At 42.8% G+C, this 17,776-nt stretch overlaps 1 protein-coding gene across 10 annotated transcripts in view; it reads left to right on the forward strand.

Moving 5' to 3' along the window:
• Positions 1-418: 418 nt before the first annotated feature.
• Positions 419-17,776, forward strand: part of LOC115778681 (polypyrimidine tract-binding protein 1-like) — a 34,228-nt gene continuing 16,870 nt past the window's right edge. For 4 of the 10 annotated variants that reach the window (XM_030726899.1, XM_030726901.1, XM_030726902.1 and 1 more), the window contains exons 1-2: positions 419-517; positions 10,262-10,295. In XM_030726899.1, the coding sequence (XP_030582759.1) occupies positions 510-517; positions 10,262-10,295 (42 nt within the window). In that variant the 5' untranslated portion in view covers positions 419-509. Of the gene's footprint in view, positions 518-1,428; positions 1,526-2,419; positions 2,436-10,261; positions 10,296-17,776 lie in introns of those variants that run through there. The other 6 variants (XM_030726900.1, XM_030726903.1, XM_030726905.1 and 3 more) reach the window with 5 other exon arrangements.

The following is a 17,776-nucleotide window of genomic DNA, read 5'->3' on the forward strand; positions in this document are numbered from 1 at the left end:
AAAGTACTTTGCAGAAAAATGTTTTTCTTCATTCTCATATGTTGCTGATGTTTAAGGCTGCGATGAGTTTAAATACTTTAGATTCTGTTTAATCTGCAGTTATGGCGCATATTTGATGCTTGTCCTGGCTGAAAGATATCTGTAAAATAGATGCTTTTAATAAGCTCAGAAAAACGGATCTATACCTTTATTTTGAAAAAGTATATCAATATATATGAATAAAATAACGCAAACTATCACATCTGGATTGAAAGCCTTGCACGGTGTGTAGCTGTGTGTACGCAGGCTTCCCGCAGATCCGGCTGTTCCTCAGCATCTGGTCTTTGTTGTTCTGGTTTGGGTCCAACAAGCCAATCATCGTCAGGTTTTGGCCATGAACGCCCACCAATTTCGCGAGCCGCCCAATCAGAGAGCCCCCTCAGACGGACGCCATCTTGTCCGTTTGTAGGCGCCTGGGAGCCCTGCTGGCCGCTGCGGGGACCTGTTGCTCTGTAGTTCCGTGTTGTGCAATGGACGGGTGAGTTCCTCCAGCGTCTCACGATGACGCTCCAGTTAAATGGCGTTTCTGGCTGCTGTATTTACAGACGGCTTATACTGCGCTGTGTTGTAGCGGTGTGGGGCTTTCCGGGAGCGGGCCAGTTGTCCGTTGAGGTGTCGGGGAAGTTGTTTCTGCGGTCGGAGCAGGAAGCGAGGCTAGCGCGGTTAGCTGCGTTGTTAGCCTCAGAACGGGCCGATCTCTGCGGGTACAGCTCCGCACCGAACTCCGGGATCACGACCCGCGTTGAAACGCGAGCCGGAGGCGCGTCGTGTTTGTGGAACCTTTACGTGAAATGCCGCGGATAAAGAACTCGTCAGTGCGCACAAGTTCTAGGACCGCTTACGGTGGCTCACGCCCACCGTGCTCCATTCAGCCAGGCTGCCCTTCACTTTAGCAGTTCAGGGTTTGTTAAAAATGAAATCTAAAAATAAATAAAGTAGCTGCCTGAGGGTGAGGAGCTGCGCAAATGGATCCTTTAATGCGGAAAAAGTCGCGTTGTAAGGAATTGTTTGCATGTGAGGAATGAGGTTGAATTTCAGGTTATGTTTTATATGGAGCGCAAACAAACACTTGCTGTACAACACTCACACGCCATTGAGACAGTCCATTTTCTTTTTTTGGAGATTGATTTTGTTTTGAACGTGCAGACTTGAACCCGGGGAAAAGCCAGATTCAACATATTTACTTTCATCAGAGTTAAAAACTGAAGTGAAAATGAATATCATTAAATAAGCTAATGCCCTCATAATAATACCATTCGTAAGCGTTAACACTTATATTGAAAACACACAGTGCAGTGTGCGCTCAGCTTTAAAGGATGCATGCTAAACTAACGTGTGCGGTTTGTGGCTGGTTTTCACATGGAGTTCACTGAGGAGAAGAAAGCAGCTTTGTGCTGCGAGGGAGGAAGCTCAGGCCTGTGAGCAGCAGCCATTTCAAGCTCCCTCTGATGTTGGACCTGCCGAGGCTGAAAGGATGAACTGCCGGGTTTGTTTCCCATTGATGACGCTGGTATTTGTGTCCACGGATGATACGTGCATTAGATTAAACTTTATGCCACTGTAGCTGCAGTCAGAGGACTGTGGGCTGTCTGGGTTCCTGGTGGAATATTTGTGCTTTGTCAGGACTCATCCCTGCCCTGAGGGGTCCTCTTCCAGCTTGAGCCTGACCGGCCGGTTTTCCGGTTGCTCTGGGCCTCACCTCAGTGTGCGAAACATTCAGTTCAGCTTTTTGCCTCATGCATTCATTTTTACATGAATTGATTTGTCTCGTACTGCTCCAGTTTTTTGGGGGAAGTGTGTTAAGGTGAAGCTTTATATTTGATATATATCTGATTTCCCTGAAAACAGCTGTAGGTTAAAAGCCTTAGACAGCTTTCATTTGGTGTGCAGTGAATTCATTCCAGAATAATTTGTTGTGTAACACACAGACAAACACACAGTTGAAGGGGAAATGAACTTGTGCACACTGGATTGAAGTGTTTTTTTGTGTGTGTGTGTGTGTGTGTGTGTGAAAAAAGTTACAAATGGTTTAACGAGCAACAAAACTAATGCTTAAATATGGCCTGCAGTGCATTCTGAGAAGTCCGAGGAGAAACAGCTGGAGCAGACAGAAATGCTGTGTGTACAGTTTGTGCATGAAAAGTCAGACTTTTTAAATTGTGCCCCCGCTGTTCTTACCAGCTGTGTTTACCCAAAATGTGGAATAGCTGTTGAGTGGAGGGTCCACTCAGTTCGTTTGCAGGTTGAGTCTCTTGAAGAACCTGGAGTAGTGTGTTGTAGTCTTGGTAGCTTCTATGCAGACAGGGTCGGGCCAGTGTCAGCTCTTGTTTATGCTGTTTGTCTTTTAGCTTAGCCCTGCTGCCCTGAGAATCTTCTTTGAAAAGAAGTGAAACCAAGTTAGTTAAAATAATTATCTGTGCTTTTTGTTAGCTTGTGCTTCCTTTTATTTTCTTTCTTTGTTTCTTCCTCACTGTGGTCAACTCTGCTGGCATCCCTTTAACCATTTCAGCCAACTTTTCAACCTGTAGGTATCCTGCTTTCTGAAATCATTATCACCATTAGCTTCATGTTTTAGCTTTTTGGAGGACTGAAAACAAGTGTGCCCCTTTACTTCTGCATTGGTTGAATTCCCGCCATCCTTGTCTCTGCAGAGCAAAGAGCTACATATACCTGCAAATCCGCAAGGGGCGCCACTGTGATGGGAAGAATTTTGACAATGGCAATTTGTGTGACCTGACCTAGAAGTCACAGCCTTTAAGATTTCCCATTTCGCGACTCCCGCGAAATGGGTTTGAGACCGCTGCCTTGATTTGCCTCGCCAAAAAAAAACCAAAACAGGGCCACAGTATTATTCTGATGTCTAATGACAGAAAGGATTACATGAGGACCCGGCCTTCATTATACACCTCTGAAATGTAAAGTCTGGGACAAAAACAGCGAGAGTCACTCTCATTAGAATTGCCATATCTAAGTCAATTTTTCACTAATTCAAAAAGCTTAGTGCTCTGAGTATTAAGGGCTTCCATTAAACCAAAAACTTTGATGAACAGAGGACTTTAAATTTTTATTGGTAGGTACCTAACATATATGGGTTCTAATACGGGGCCATAAGTCCTGTATAACCGTCATGTTATTGGCTCATTGAAGCTTGCGTTGGAAATGCGCTTAGCTAAGATTACCGTATTTTTCGGACTATACGTCGCTCCGGAGTATAGGTCGCACCAGCCAAAAAATGCATAATAAAGAAGAAAAAATATATATAGGTCGCACAGGACTATAAGTCGCACTTTTTTTGGGGGGGGGGGGTTGATAGAATCTGAGACCCAGAGCAGAAATTCCATCTTGAACGGCAATTTAAAATAATAATGGATTAAAGAACAGGACGAACACGGTTACGCCTACGTTATGCTAACGTAGCACATTCAGCTACATGACGCACAACGAACACGTGTTCGGTATGTTAACGTAACATTAAGTTATTCAGATAACCATAGCATAAAGAACATACTAACAAGTTAACCAAACCATCAATCCATTGAATTCTTCATCCTCGGTGTCACTTCTAAACAATTCCGTACACTCCGTAGACGAAGCGCCGCTTCCTCTTCTGTGTCGCGTTAGTCAGACTCGTCGTCAGCTGCAGTTCCAATTATTCCAGCCTTTCTGAATCCCAACAGGATGGTTTGGTTGTCACTGAAGCCCATGTTTTCTTGATCCATCCAATGACTTCCAGGAAAGTTGGGTGGCGCATTCTCCCAGTTGCCGTTAAGCTGTGTTCTCCATCCATCATCCACTGCGCCCACAGGTTACGCAAGACTGCCTTAAAGCTGCAGTTCACGGAGATGTCAAGTGGCTGGAGTATTTTGGTTCATGTGTTATAAATGTCACATATACGTCGCTCCGGAGTATAGGTCGCACCCCCAGCCAAACTATGAAAAAAAGTGCGACTTATACTCCGGAAAATACGGTAATATACAAAGATGGTGTGTTAACGGAACTGAAATATTGCTGCCTTAGCATGCTTTCATCCCATTGACAGTTTAAGACCTGACTCAGGGAGTCTTTGTAGAGCTACGACGTAGCCGACATGAGCGGCTAACGTCGTTGCTGCGTTTATGCTCGTTCTGGTGCACCAGAACAGGTGTTATGTGTTAATCACTGTGCGGTCGTGTCCCGGTCTTTTACAGGCGGTACCGGTCGACAGAAACTAATAAAATGCTGGAACTTTGTTCCTTCCTGGGTCCTCGCTATTTGCTGTGGGTTTTTCATGGTCAAACATATTTGTCCCTCTAGTTTTTTCACTTCTTCTTCATTCCCTCACATCCATTCTGATAGTTTCAGTAATTTCCATCCAGGAATTTACTCACAATATATTATATTAATGCTATGATTATTATTCTTTATATTGAGATGCTGATCGTTATTCTCTCACTGATAAATTTTAAAAAACTGCAGTGAAAAAGTAGCTGGAAATGCATGGGGCAAATCGACGGTGCCGAACAGGCCACAGTGGTTGCGGGCTGCATCAATGTGACATGTAGTTACATTTCCAGGGAGGTGCACATCAGGTTAGGGGGTAGGGCTCAGAGGGGTGTAGCATGATGAAGCAGAAATGCCCTGGTGCCGTTGTTGCCTTTGTGAACGGCAGCATGCACCAAACGTGATGTAATAACTGCTGCAGTGGGCTGCACTTTGGTGGGGACTTGGCTTGTCATGCACCCGTTGTGTGTGTGTGTGTGTGTGTGTGTGTGTGTGTGTGTGTGTGTGTGTGTGTGTGTGTGTGTTGTTTAAAATAAGCAGTGTAGCTGGGTTTAAAACATGTATGATCATGTTGGTCTTTACTGCCAGCTGACTGATGCAGAGCAGGAGGAACAGCGATCATCCACAAGAAATATTTGAAATGGAGTGAGCGCTCCATATGGATCACAAGTGGCCACAATCTGCAGTTTGTTCACCTTTTTGAACATGGTAACATCTGCAGGAGTCTCTACATGTTAGAGATGACCCTCTGGGACAGCCATGTAGTTGAACTTGAGGGTTTTGTTACAGCTATAGAGAAGCCCAGAGAGACATACTAATGAGTATTCTGTCCAGTAGCTGCGCTTTCTCCTCCTTTGTTTTGCTGTGGTATCCAGTGCAGCAGGTGGAATGGCAGAGCACTCCTCCTGAAAGGCACGTAAACGCTGATATAGCTGCTTTAAAATGGGATAAAGATAGGAATACCCAGGCATGGTGGAATGAGAGAGCTGTGACTTGCATAAACATGTTACAGGAGCTCTAATTTAAGAGTTTGAATATTTATTATATTTCAGTTAGTGAATCAGTTAAACAAATGCACCAATAAACAATGAATCAATATTTATTCAGCTTTCAGTGAAGTGTCCTTTTGAACAACAAGCTTCCATATTTCCTTATACTGGAAGTGGTATTGTTGGACAGCACCCGTGCAGCAGTGTTGCTCTCTCGGCCTGTGTGGTGTATATTTGTTGTTTTGGTGTGTCGTTTAACACATTCAGCAGGTATTCAGACTCACCTTTGGCACATTTTTGTTGCATATTTAATTAAAAAAAACAAAAGTAAATCTGATCATTTTAATGAGCTTAATTACTCTTTCTGTTTTGCTAAAGTTTTTTTTTTTTTTTTTTTTTTTTTTTAAGTATTTTCTTGAATAGGAATGTAATTCACAAAGATTAATACAGCACCATAACTGTTTTATGCTGATTATTTGATGATTATTGTAAGTTGAATATTGATTTTATTTTTTATTTTTTGTAAGGAATAAAACAATGTAACTATGGATGTGTTCCCATCAAGACTGCACTTGTTTTTACTGTAGACAGCAGAAGTTAACTGATGCTAACAGACAAAACAGAAATATAGGGATGGAAAAATGTAATTATTGTAGAGTCTTTACTTTTCAATATAAAGCACTTTGAGGTGACTGTTTGTTGTGATTTGGCACTATATAAATAAAACTGAATTGAAAAAGTAGTAGTAGTAGTAGTAATAATAATATTATTATGTATAATAATTATAATAATAATGATGAAATATAATTTGCTTGCTAAGAACTTATAGACCCCTTTATTATGGGGTTGCCACACTCTTCCACACCACGGAGCAGACGAGGCTGAGTACGATTCTGGGCTTGAGTAAATGACCTGAGCCGTGTGCTACCGAGTTCAACATATCCAGGATGACTTTCCGTTATCTGGATCCAGTTAACTTTGGTGATCAGAATAGGCGGTCACACGAAGCTGGTTATCAACTCGCTGAGTGAACCCAGGGTTTCCCTGCGTGTTGACAGGAGGGGCGCGAGCAGCATTTAACCAGGCTCAAAGGGTGGTTCATGGGTCATATGACTTTTATTCCACAGAAAATGCTCCCTATGAGTTTTACCTACTTCAGTCAGAGACATTATCAGATGATGATAAAAGGTGATCAAAATGTATGTCGAACATGAAGTACCAAAGTGCAATTCTATTGCAAAAAGTGTTAATCTGGTGATTTTGCACACAGAACAATAAAATAAATTTTTTAATTTAAATGAACCATTTTTATCCCTCTCAGTGCGTCTGTTTACTTCTACAGTAACAGCTGCACATTAGAGCTCTGAAACTTCAAACATGAAGGCTTCCTGTCCCTCAGTCTGATAAAGGAGAAATCGCTTTAGTTTGTTAGCAGATCAAACTGAAATTAATTTGAGTGTTTGAACAGGTATTATTGGTGTGTGTTCTGTTATCTAGTAGCTGCAATTCCAGCAGTGTGAAAGAGACCTAGCAGCAGATTAGAATGAATTATAACAGCATTTATACATTTTCTGCTTCACCAAACGTGACAGTACGACACAGTTTCCACATCATTCAGTGGTTTCAGGTACGGCTGAACAAGCTGCACAGCAGAGAATCTAGAGCACGCTGAAAACGCTGTGAATTAAAGACTCCACCCGACTTTAAACCGAAACTCTGAACATGACCGGCTGCTGACAGCTGCCGTTTGGATCCTGTCAGCTGCAGACTCGCTGCTCTTTAAGGGTTTGAGAGTTAAGATTAAATCGATTGAACAGAATTCAAACATGGGCTTAGTCTACGTACAAATTTGATGAGGTCTGCGAGTACAGTGTAGGTGTCCTGTTTTAGGATCATATCTTAATGCTTGCAGAGCAAAAAAACTTGTAAAATTGTTTGCTGCCAATAGAGGGAAAACAAATCAAGGAATAAAGCTGCGTCTGTATTTACTACTGATGCTCATCAGGGAAACACAAAGACTTGTGTTACTAAAAAGCTTTACACACTTCTGCTCTTCCCCGGAGGTCTGAGGGGTCGTCCAGGAATTTTCTGAAGAGCTGATTGGTCAGTAGGCAGTGATTTCATACCTGTTGATCTCTAATCTGGAGCCTAACCTGCTCCGGAGCAGGTTAGAAATCCAGGGTTAACCCTTAAGTTACCTGGATAAGCCAGAATCGTGCTTCACAGTACAGCTCTCTGACGCTGTATGATCATGATCATACTGGAAACAGGAAGTAGAAATTAGATCAAAGCTCCGTCTTGTTGGGCAGAAAGAGACCAGCACTAATTTTACTGAAGGAGCCATCAGCTTCATATATCACCTGTTTGAATGTGTGTGGAGGAGAAGCGGGCTGAATTCTGCCCCCTGTGTTCAAACCATATGTCTGTACACTGAGCTTGTTCTCTGGTAAGCCCCAGATTGTCAAGGCTTGATATTGATGATCTGATCTAAGATCAGGTGGTTTGCATCAGCAAAGACAAATGGCTGAATAGCTGCTCATTTTGGATCTGATGCCAGTAAGCTGAGACACAGAGCATGTCTCCACCTGTGCTGCAGCAGCTTTTCATTTAACATCACTTACCCTTTTTTCTTTTTTCCATAATTTCATAAAGCATCAACTGTTTCCTATGGGCGACTCTGCACCGTGCTTTACATACAGAATGGAGTTTGCCATTGTCTCACTAAAACAAGTCTGGCCTTCACTCAGTAAGTTGCTCCACAACCTGTTTGTTAGGCACAGAGAGATTTCCTAACTTGGAAATACTCGAGTAAACTTCTGGTCCTAGATCAGATGTTGAACAGCAGCTTATAAACTGAGATTCTGTCACAGCTCAACTTTAGCTTCTGTTAATGTTTTGGTAAGACCTAGAAACCATAAACCCATTCATCACTGACGAGTCCTGTTAAACTGACTTCTGAAAGCTAAAGGCACAGCCGCTGTCCACTGACCTTTAGTAACTAGTGATGGTGGTGAAATATGAGAGAAGTGTGATGTTCAGATTTTGTCCTGTGATAAAACCTAGAGACTGAAAGTAGACCCAAGAGGTGGTGACTGGCTGTTTTATCCACATTATTACTGTTGCTGGGAATTCTTCAGAAATATCTTCCTTAGAGCTTTGCAACTCCCAAAGACTCGCAAGAAACATTCAGTCATATCTGTTAACGTATCTGAATGTGCTCAGACAGATATAACTCAGTGTTATTGGGTCCAACCTAGTAAGGCAGTTTTTGCGTATGCACTGCAGCCCTGGAGCGCATTAGCGTCACATCTGGCCTGGTGTATTCTAGGACTGGGTGATATGGGAACAAAAATCCCATGTCAATATTTTTCGGCTCATTGGCAACGTGTTGTAAATCTTGGTCTCTCCTGCAAAGGCAGCAGGTGAGATCTCAGAGGGTGGAACTAAAACAGATCGATCACTTTAAAATGCAAAGAAGTGTAATGAGTCATATTTAAGAGGCGTTATCAGGTGCTGCTGCAATTTTCAGGAAGCCTAGTGAAGCTGTTTTATATATTCCATTCTGATATTTAAAGTATAACCATTGTAAGACAGTCTGGTCCAATGTCAGTGTGTTACTCACATTAGATGACACTTGGCATCACCCTGAGCAACAGAGCGCCGACCGATGCTAAGCAGCGCGGCACTCAGGATGGCATATGCAGCAAAATGATTGTAGCCACATTTTTGCCACTGCTCTGAAATGAAGCCATTACATTTCAAAGCCTCGACTGACTGAGATACATTTTAACTGCCAAAACATGGGAGCAGTTTGTTGTTATTAGCGGCCTGTGATTGCTTGGTGGCGTTGTATGACTTTGTTTTAGTGGGTTAGTTGGGCTTTAACTGCTTCAGCGTGAAATCTACGCCGTAACCAGAAACTCCTCTGAACCAGATACTTTTTCACTGCAGTTTTTGAATTTATCAGTGAGAGAATAACAATCATCATCTCAGTATAAGGAATAATAATCATAGCATCAATTTAATAAGTTGTTGGTAAATTCCTGGAGGGAGATTACTGAAACTATCAGAATGGATGTGAGGGAATGAAGAAAGAAGTAGAGGGACAAATATGTTTGACTCTGAAAAGCCCACAGCAAATAGTGAGGACTCAGGAAGGAACGAGGTTCCAGCATTTTATTTGTTTCTGTCGGCCGGCACCACCTGTAAAACACTGGGACACGACCGCACACTGATTAACACATAAAGCACCAGAACAAGCATTAATGCAGCAACAACGTCGGCTATGTTAGGACAGACAAGCTGTCCTGGTTTTGCAGCTTGAGTGGTGGGTGCAGGGCTCCCTGAGTCTGAGTTCAGTGAGGGAGGAGTGGCTCATACTGGCACAGCTATGCTGCATACAGCACCAATAAACAATAGTCTCATCACACAGCTTTTTTTTTTTTTTTTAAAACCACACTCTACCCAGGCAGCACCTTCAGCTAAACAAAAACCCAAAATATTTCAGCGGTGAGAAGGTATCTGAAGCTGACCGCCCGCTGTGCTGCTTGTGGGAAAGGTCGGCTTTGGACGGTGCCACTGCCTCATTCTCCCGGCACTGGCTCTTGTGTGAAAACCGCTCAAGTTTGCCGGGAGGGCTTTTACAGAAAAGGTTAGGTGCAAATTCAAACATTAAGTCGCTGTATGGAGCTTCCCACACGTTAATAAAAAGGGGGGATGTCGTGTGCAACAGCAGAATGTGTTGATTAACCTCCAGAAATGCCTGCAGGGTGAGTGGGCCACGCTGAGGCCCCTGGGTCATCTGTTGAGTGCTCTGCTCAGGCTCTCTTGGCTTCTTGCTCCACCTACTCCCACAAAATCTCTTTAACATCATTGATTTTCCTTTTTCTTTTCTTTTTTTGACACCTAAGTCAAACTTTCTGTTTTTTGAGTTTTTCGCCAGCTGCTTCTAACACGCTGTCTTTTCTTCACAGCAGTGTCCACCACGACATAACAGTTGGCACTAAGGTAGGCACCTCTGCTTCTTCATCTTCCCCCTTTTCCTCTCTGCCTGCTTTTTGTTTTGGTTTCTTTTCTTTGTTTGCTGCTGTGACCGTCACTGAGTGTGTCTGACAAGATGGAGATGCTGCCATCTGAGGACAAGTCAAAGCTTTTTTCTTTTGTTTGTTGAATGCCCAAAATCCAGCAGTAATTTTACCTTAGACTCGCTCTGGAATGTACCTGAGGATAATCAGCTTATTCAGCAGCAACATGCTTAATACACTCTTAAACCCCAGTCTGCTGCTTTTACACAAATCAGCCCCTCAGCACAAATCCTATTGAAGTTTCACATCATTCTTGTAGACTGTGGAAAAGCCCATCAGATCAGAAGTCTGTTCTCTGAAAGTCACCTCCCACAAAGAACTGGCTGCAGTGAGTGCTTTTCAGCTTTTAGATGGGTTGGAGAGTGACTTTTACTCAGCTGCTAAAAAGCACCACTTAAACCAACTGTGCTCCCAAGAAGCTGGGCCAGGGCCATGTGGTCCAGATATTTATGAGAAATTGATTAAACTTCTTGACCGTCGCCCTGCCAGATTTAAGATATGCATAATCTGATCAGCAACCTGAAAATGTGTAATGATAAACTATCATGTTGGAAAAAATCAGATATTTTCTTCTCATAGCGAACCTCCAGCTGTAGGGATACATACTAAGAAGTCATATTAAATATGTACAAGTGCCAAATTGCTAAGAGCCAAAGTATGGGGTGGCCGTGGCTCAGGAGGTACAGCAGCTACTAATCGGAAGGTTGGTGGTTCAATCCCGGGTTGCTCCAGTCTCCATGTCAGAGTATCCTTGGGCAAGATACTGAACCCTGAGTTGCTCCTGGTGTGTTTATTGGAGTGTGAATGTCTGTGAAGGGGTGAATGAGTTCTTTCTAAAATGTATCCCTATAAGAACCCGTCCGTTTACTGTAACATCCATATTTCTTCTGTGTTCTCATATGTTCTGTAAAGCAGCACTGCAGCCATTCAGCTCCACTGTAAACAAGATTTACCAAACTTAAGTGTTTTTTCTAATGAGTCATTTTAAAAGTAGATCAGATCAGAACAGTTTGAAGCATTTCTTCAACTCTTCCTCACTGCTGTTTACAAAAACGACAGTGATTTTTGTAGTGGCGCGCCGACAGCCGCCTGAATCTCAAATCTCGGCATACTCGCTGGGTTTGATGTTGAGATTAAAGACGTCATTGGTGAACTTGCCAGTGTGTCAAAAGCAGCCACAGCCACTAATATATCCTTATTTTACATCAGAGTATGGAAAATAGTATCAATAAATTGGTATCAATAAAATCCAGCACCGTTATTAACATATGTAAGTTATTTATTTATTTTATAAAAATTTTCCTTTAGCTTCTCCTCGGTTTAACTAATCTGAGATCAGAGTTGGCCCACAGCTAAGCACCTTCCTCAGCTTTAGTGATTGGGTAGCTCGCCGTATGCAGCAACGTCTTAAAGTCAAACTGAGTGAGTTCAGTGTGAGTCTGTTCAGTCATTATAATGAAATGCTGTAGCTCTGACTGTTCTCTATTAAGCTGAGCAGGCGTTGGAGCAGAAGGGAGTGTAGATCTGACTCAAGTCCTCAGGCAGATGCTGCTACGTTTCATTTGTAAAGCAGCGCTATGAATAATAGAACGTGTTATTTTAGAGACATCGATGACTTGTTTCTAAGCAGTGGATGTTAAGTACTCCACCTTATTGTGGATGAGGGTTGAGGAAGATGATAATCGTGTTTTTATTCAGCAGCCTTGAACACACCAACCTGGAAAAATAAGGTGGCAACTTTTTAATCTGCTGCAATTCATCAAAGTTAACTGAAAAAGGGAGTCCTGGATCTGGATCAGGGGTTTATAAAGTGATCACCTGGAATTTAACTGCGCTTAAAACCAGCCGTCTGTTCCATTGTTAGACGTTAATGACAAGTTTAAGACTATTTGGAGTTTGGAGGATTTGTAGCCATTGTGGTGTGAGGCATGCAGGAGTAACAGGAATGTCAGCTGTTCACATCCTCTTAACACAATTGGCCAGAATAATTTTTTTTAATTCTTTTTATTTTCTGGTGTTTGCTTTGAGCCTGCAGCAGGAAGAGCCAGTCTGTCTGCTCGCACACTGATGTGTTTCCTGGTCACTTAAGTTGTGTTCAGCTGTGGGGCCTGGCTTTACGTGTGTCAAAGGATGCTGTTAGAGACTTGTTAAAGCTTTTTTTTTTTCCCTATATTGCTGCTGTTTGGTGACTAAGCACTTCCTCTGTGTTTGATATTCATATCCTTTAAGAGAACTAGTTTATATCACTCCAGATCTTTTGTTTCTGGATCTGTTCAGTAGTGAGTAGTGCTCATATGTGGTCAAATCCCTGCAAACCTTTTGCACAGCACAGTGGTTACACTTCATCCTTCAGCATGTGGACTCTGTGCCAGGTTACATGTTGTGGACCTGAGTCCCTGTTTACACGAGAACCTTTTCAGATGAAAACAGTAACGTTTTGATGCGTTTCAGCCTCCCGATTAAACGGGAACGGCGTGAAAACGATACTTTTTGAAAATGGGGAGTACTGGCACATGCGCAATATGGTTGCCACTCTTATATCCACAGCCAACTCATGGCCTAGGAATGGGAACTACAGCGTTTTCAACGTCTTGCGTTTCCGTGTACATGGAGATCATTTTGGAAACATTTCCATCGGTATTTCTTGAAAACAAAAAGGTAAAACAACACTGTTTCCACTGAAAATGTTCTCGTGTAAACGGGGCCTCAGTTTCAACACTATCATCACGGCCCTGTTGTAGGACAAGCTTTTCCAGCTGAATGTTCCCACCTACAGGCAGATCACTGACTTCCTGTCTGTCAGAAATCAGCATATGAGCAGAGCAGGCACGTTTCAGACTCTGAGACCATCAGCGCCAGTTCCCCTTATCAGCACTACTTTCTTCCCTGCTTTTCTCCCTGTATACCAACAGCTGCACCTCCAGTGTTCAGTCTGCCAAACTTCTGAAGTTTGCAGGTGACATCGCCCTCATCAAATTAATCTCAGAGCAATGGAGAACGCTCCGTCCCCTCTGAGTTTCCGCTTAGATCTCTGTATATGTAAGAGCATCTGATCAGATGATCGAAGAGCATCTGATCAGATGATCGAAGAGCATCTGAGACAGGAGTATAGGGACAAAGAAGTTCAGAAAGGTAAGGTGGAGCAAGGCCATTTAAGGATTTAAAAACAAATACAAGAACCTTAAAAGTGCACCGGCAGCCAGTGGAGTAGAGTTCCAGGGAAACATCATGTCCCAGGACCTAAAGTGGGAGCTAAACATCAGCTCCCTCATTAAGACAGCACAGCAGAGGACGTACTACTTGTGGCAGCTGAAGAAATTCGACCTGCCAAAGTCAGTAATAGTGCACTTGTACTCCATCATTGAGAACGGGTGATGCGCTGCAGTCTGCCTTCTCTCTGCACACATCCAGGATCCTGAGGCAGGAAAGAAAGATTGCTGCTGACCCTCCCACCCCAGACACCCCAAACTTTTTGAGTCACTCCCCTCTGGCACAAGAGCAGCTTCTCTCCATCTGCAGTTGGACTGCTTAACAGTGCTCAGTACTTACTGTGTACGTCCTTATTTTTACTTCTTACTTTCTTTTTTCTGTTTCACTTTTTGCAGTATTTTACTGTAGTTTCTATTACTGAAAAAGTAAGGATTGCAGTTGTAGTGTGGTGTGGCTGTAGCTCAGGAGCTAGAGCGGGCCACCTACTAATCAGGAGGCTGGTGGTTTGATTCCTGGCTATTCCAGTGCATGCCAAAGTATCCTTGAGTTGCTCCTGATGTCTTCACTGGAGTTTGAATATGTGAATGTTAAGCAGAAAGCACTTGTATGAATGTGTGTGAATGGGTGAAAGAGGCATGTTGTGTAAAGCACTGTAAGTGCTCAAGTAGAGCAAAAAAGCACTATAAGAAGCAGTACATCAACCATTTAATGAGTGTGAATATGTGTGACATTTCAACAGCCTCTACTCACATTCTTCAGGTCACTCTTTGGCAGTTGTGTTCAGTATGTGTGGATAAAAGCTAGAATCGAAGCCATAACCACATGAAAGTAGCAAATAGCTGTAATCTGAGAGCAAAAGGAGATGCAAGAAAGAGGGAGGCCCTTTGATGATCACAGCTCTCCTGTTTCCTCCTCTGGCCTCAGGCAAGTCATTTGAAACCACACTGACCGCTCACACAGGCTCCTGTTAAAGCAACAGTTGAAGCTCTGAAACACCTGAAAGTCAGCAGAGGAGTGAGCTTAATGGGTTTGCCAGTGGTCCGGTTTAAAATCTCAGTTTAAAAACTGCGGTAACTGACGCCAAATACATAACATGGTGAAGAGCAGGTTATATTCAGAACTCTGGTTTAAAATGTGCTGGAAGTGCCTCACTTTCAGTGATTGTTCCATTTACAGCATGTTTTAAGAGCAATATTTGCTGGAGAAACACATTTTATACGTGCTAGTTGTTGATCCATACCTTAGGAACATCACGAATGAAGCTGTAAAGGAGCACAAACTGGAAGTTGCAGGGATTCAGCTGGTGGTGCAGAAATAGTTTTTATACCTGGTTCTAATCTGCTGCTAAGCCTCTTTTGCACTGCTGGAATTGCAGCTACTGGAGCACAGATTAGAACATTGATCAGGGTATTTATCACCAAGAATTAATTTCACTTTGATCTGCCAACAAACTAGCACAGTTTCCGCATCTCCTTTGTCAGGCTGTGGGATGGTAACTTTTAATGTTTAAATGGATCCGGTTTGAAGTTTCAGAGCTCAGCAGCACCGAGAACATCTCTAACTGAAGTCGGCTGCTCGTAAAAGACTTGAAACGTCTTTAACCTTGGAGCACTGACATCAGGTGTTTTTCACCCGCATGAAAGTGAGAGTGACTGTTATAAAACTCCTGTCAGTGTTCCAGGTGTTAGGGTTGATTACTTCCTGGTGTTTGGAGGATACCAGATCACTGACGAGCAGATATGTTTGAGCAGGAACTCCCTTTAACAGTCGCAGACCTCGTGCAGAACATCTATCTGCTGTGACTGGGTTGGGGTGAGGGGAGAAGGAGAAGTATTAATGCTTTATACGTGTGATAATCCCATTAATAATTGTGTGTACACCACCGAGATCCAATTTAGTCTCTCCAGTTAGCAGAGGTGAGCCCCAGCTCCACTGCAGCTGCCTGCAAGTGGCCAGGACCCTTACTGGAAGCCTTAAAATTTTCACTGAGTCACAAAATAAAGTCACCACTGTACAGTTATTCAGAACAATGAATTTGCTACAGGATTTTTTTTTACTAGCAGGCTGTCAGTGCGTCAGTTTCTGCTTTAGACCTTTCACTGTAGGAGTGTTTGGGATTGACTTGCTTTTGATCGAGTGGCCACTGGAAATGCAATTTCTAGTCCTTCTACCCCTTTTTCAACTGCAGGGTTTGACCTTTGGGCCCCTTCTAACAGCATTCCATTGGGGAGAAGGTTTTACTTGTCCTAAGGGCTCACTATAGAGTAATGTGGATGACCTGATTCTAAGAGTGTTAATGTAAATAAAAAAACTAGTCATATTGAGAGTGTTGGCAGTGCTATTACTGCTTTCCCCCCTCATGTTCATCTTTTTGTTTTCACCTTTATCATTGTCTTTGTGTTCTTGCATTTGTAGCCTTTTATTGACTTTGTCTTCCTTGTCATCATCATCTTCCCCTTATGTCACCTTCTTTGTTTGCTTCAGCATCCTCGCTTTTGACATGTTTTTGGGTGAATCAGTCATTGTCTTAATTACTGGCATTGCACATGATTAAGACAAACAACTTCCTCTCAGTCTAAATGGATTACAGGTGGGCAGATAATGGATCATGCAAACATTGGACCTTGGACACTACAGACAAACTTTCCCCCGGGTTTATTCCATTTGCAGTTTGGAGCCAGAGGATGCAGCAGATCCTCAGTAATTACATCTGGATGAGTAGAGTTGTGGTTTAGGTTTTGACAGACTGTTAGCAGAGTCAGTCTCTCAAAACCAGATGTCTGTGTGTGGATGTGCAGAGCTATGGGTCTTTTGTTTTCCTCCTCAGGGAAGGGTCCAGCTGGTAGTCAGAGGCTGTCAGACAACAGAGATGGAGATGGAGATAGAGGGGCAGGACGGGGAGGGTGAGAAGAGAGCAGGGCTCAGGTTTCTGCAGCTTTTTATTATTCATCTGAGGCTCAGTAAGAAGATCTCAACAGCTTTGTACAGATAAAAAAAAAACTGCTCATGTTCAAGAGTGAGGAAAGACTGTAGCAGCCCCTAAAGATAGCAGAAACATAGAACTGCATTAGCAATATCAGAAAGGGCCTCTGTACAGCACCCCCTGCTGTTTGGATTCAGCTTCCCTCCATGTGAATAAAGCTGTTCATGTACCAGAATTACAGCTCACAGAAATCTTAACAAATTAAAAGCTTAAAATATGTAAAACTGTGAATTTCAGTGCTTCAACTTGCTGTTGAGCAATTTGAGTTCCCAAATATGGAAAAGCCTCATAGGAGGCTTTTATTGTGAAGCAGGTTAAGGAAATGCTGAGCTTATTTCCAAATTATGTTTCAATACGATGTGGTGTTCGTGTTGAGCAGGCGTTACTGAGATGAAAGGAAAACTGGATTCATCTGATTTTCAGTGTCCCAGTGTGTCCACATCTGGTTTTCACCGAGCTTCACAGGAACTCAGCCCCAGTGGTCTACTGGGGTAAGAGGGGTTGCACTGATAATGGTGGTGATAGTTTTCAAGCTGAAGCTGATGTTAGACCTGTGACGGGCTTTTAGGGTTAGTTTTCAATGACTGCGCTTAATGCGTCCTTCACTTTCTTCATCTCTTCCTGCTTTTGGAAAGTCCGGGTTTCATTTGTCGTCACCTTAAAATGTCTCTTTATTGACATCTAGTGGCAGCAGCGTCACAGGTCGCCCTGTTATCTGTTCCCAAAGCCTTTTGCTGCCGGTTGTGTAGTTTTCTTCCTTTTTATGTGTATTTATTTTACGCAGTTGTTAACATCTTTGTAGACTGAAGCACTTGTAATCCTAGCTGGTAAAATTCTATCTAAATAAAGTTGTATGTAAATGATTGGTGGATGGAAAGAAATTCAGCACTAGTTTGATAATTGGTTAGATGCATTGTAAATAAAAAGGCTTGTTCAAGATGCTGAGAGACGAAGCTTTCCCACATTTGTCTCTTATGTTGGTGAAGAATGCTGGGGTGTAAACTGCTGTCAAACACTGTATGGCTTTAAAAACCTGCTGTTCACTGTTGTGGGGGAAGTAAAACCTAAAAAGCAAATACAGTTAATCTGGCAGACTAAACAGACGTCCTGGATCAGAGTGACTGCTGAATCACTCTTTAAACCACAGGAAAGTGACTGAACCACCACTATCCATCATTAAATATGATGCCAGACCTTTACATAAGTACAGT

Source organism: Archocentrus centrarchus, chromosome 4 (assembly GCF_007364275.1).
Source record: "Archocentrus centrarchus isolate MPI-CPG fArcCen1 chromosome 4, fArcCen1, whole genome shotgun sequence".
NCBI classification, from domain to species: domain Eukaryota; kingdom Metazoa; phylum Chordata; class Actinopteri; order Cichliformes; family Cichlidae; genus Archocentrus; species Archocentrus centrarchus.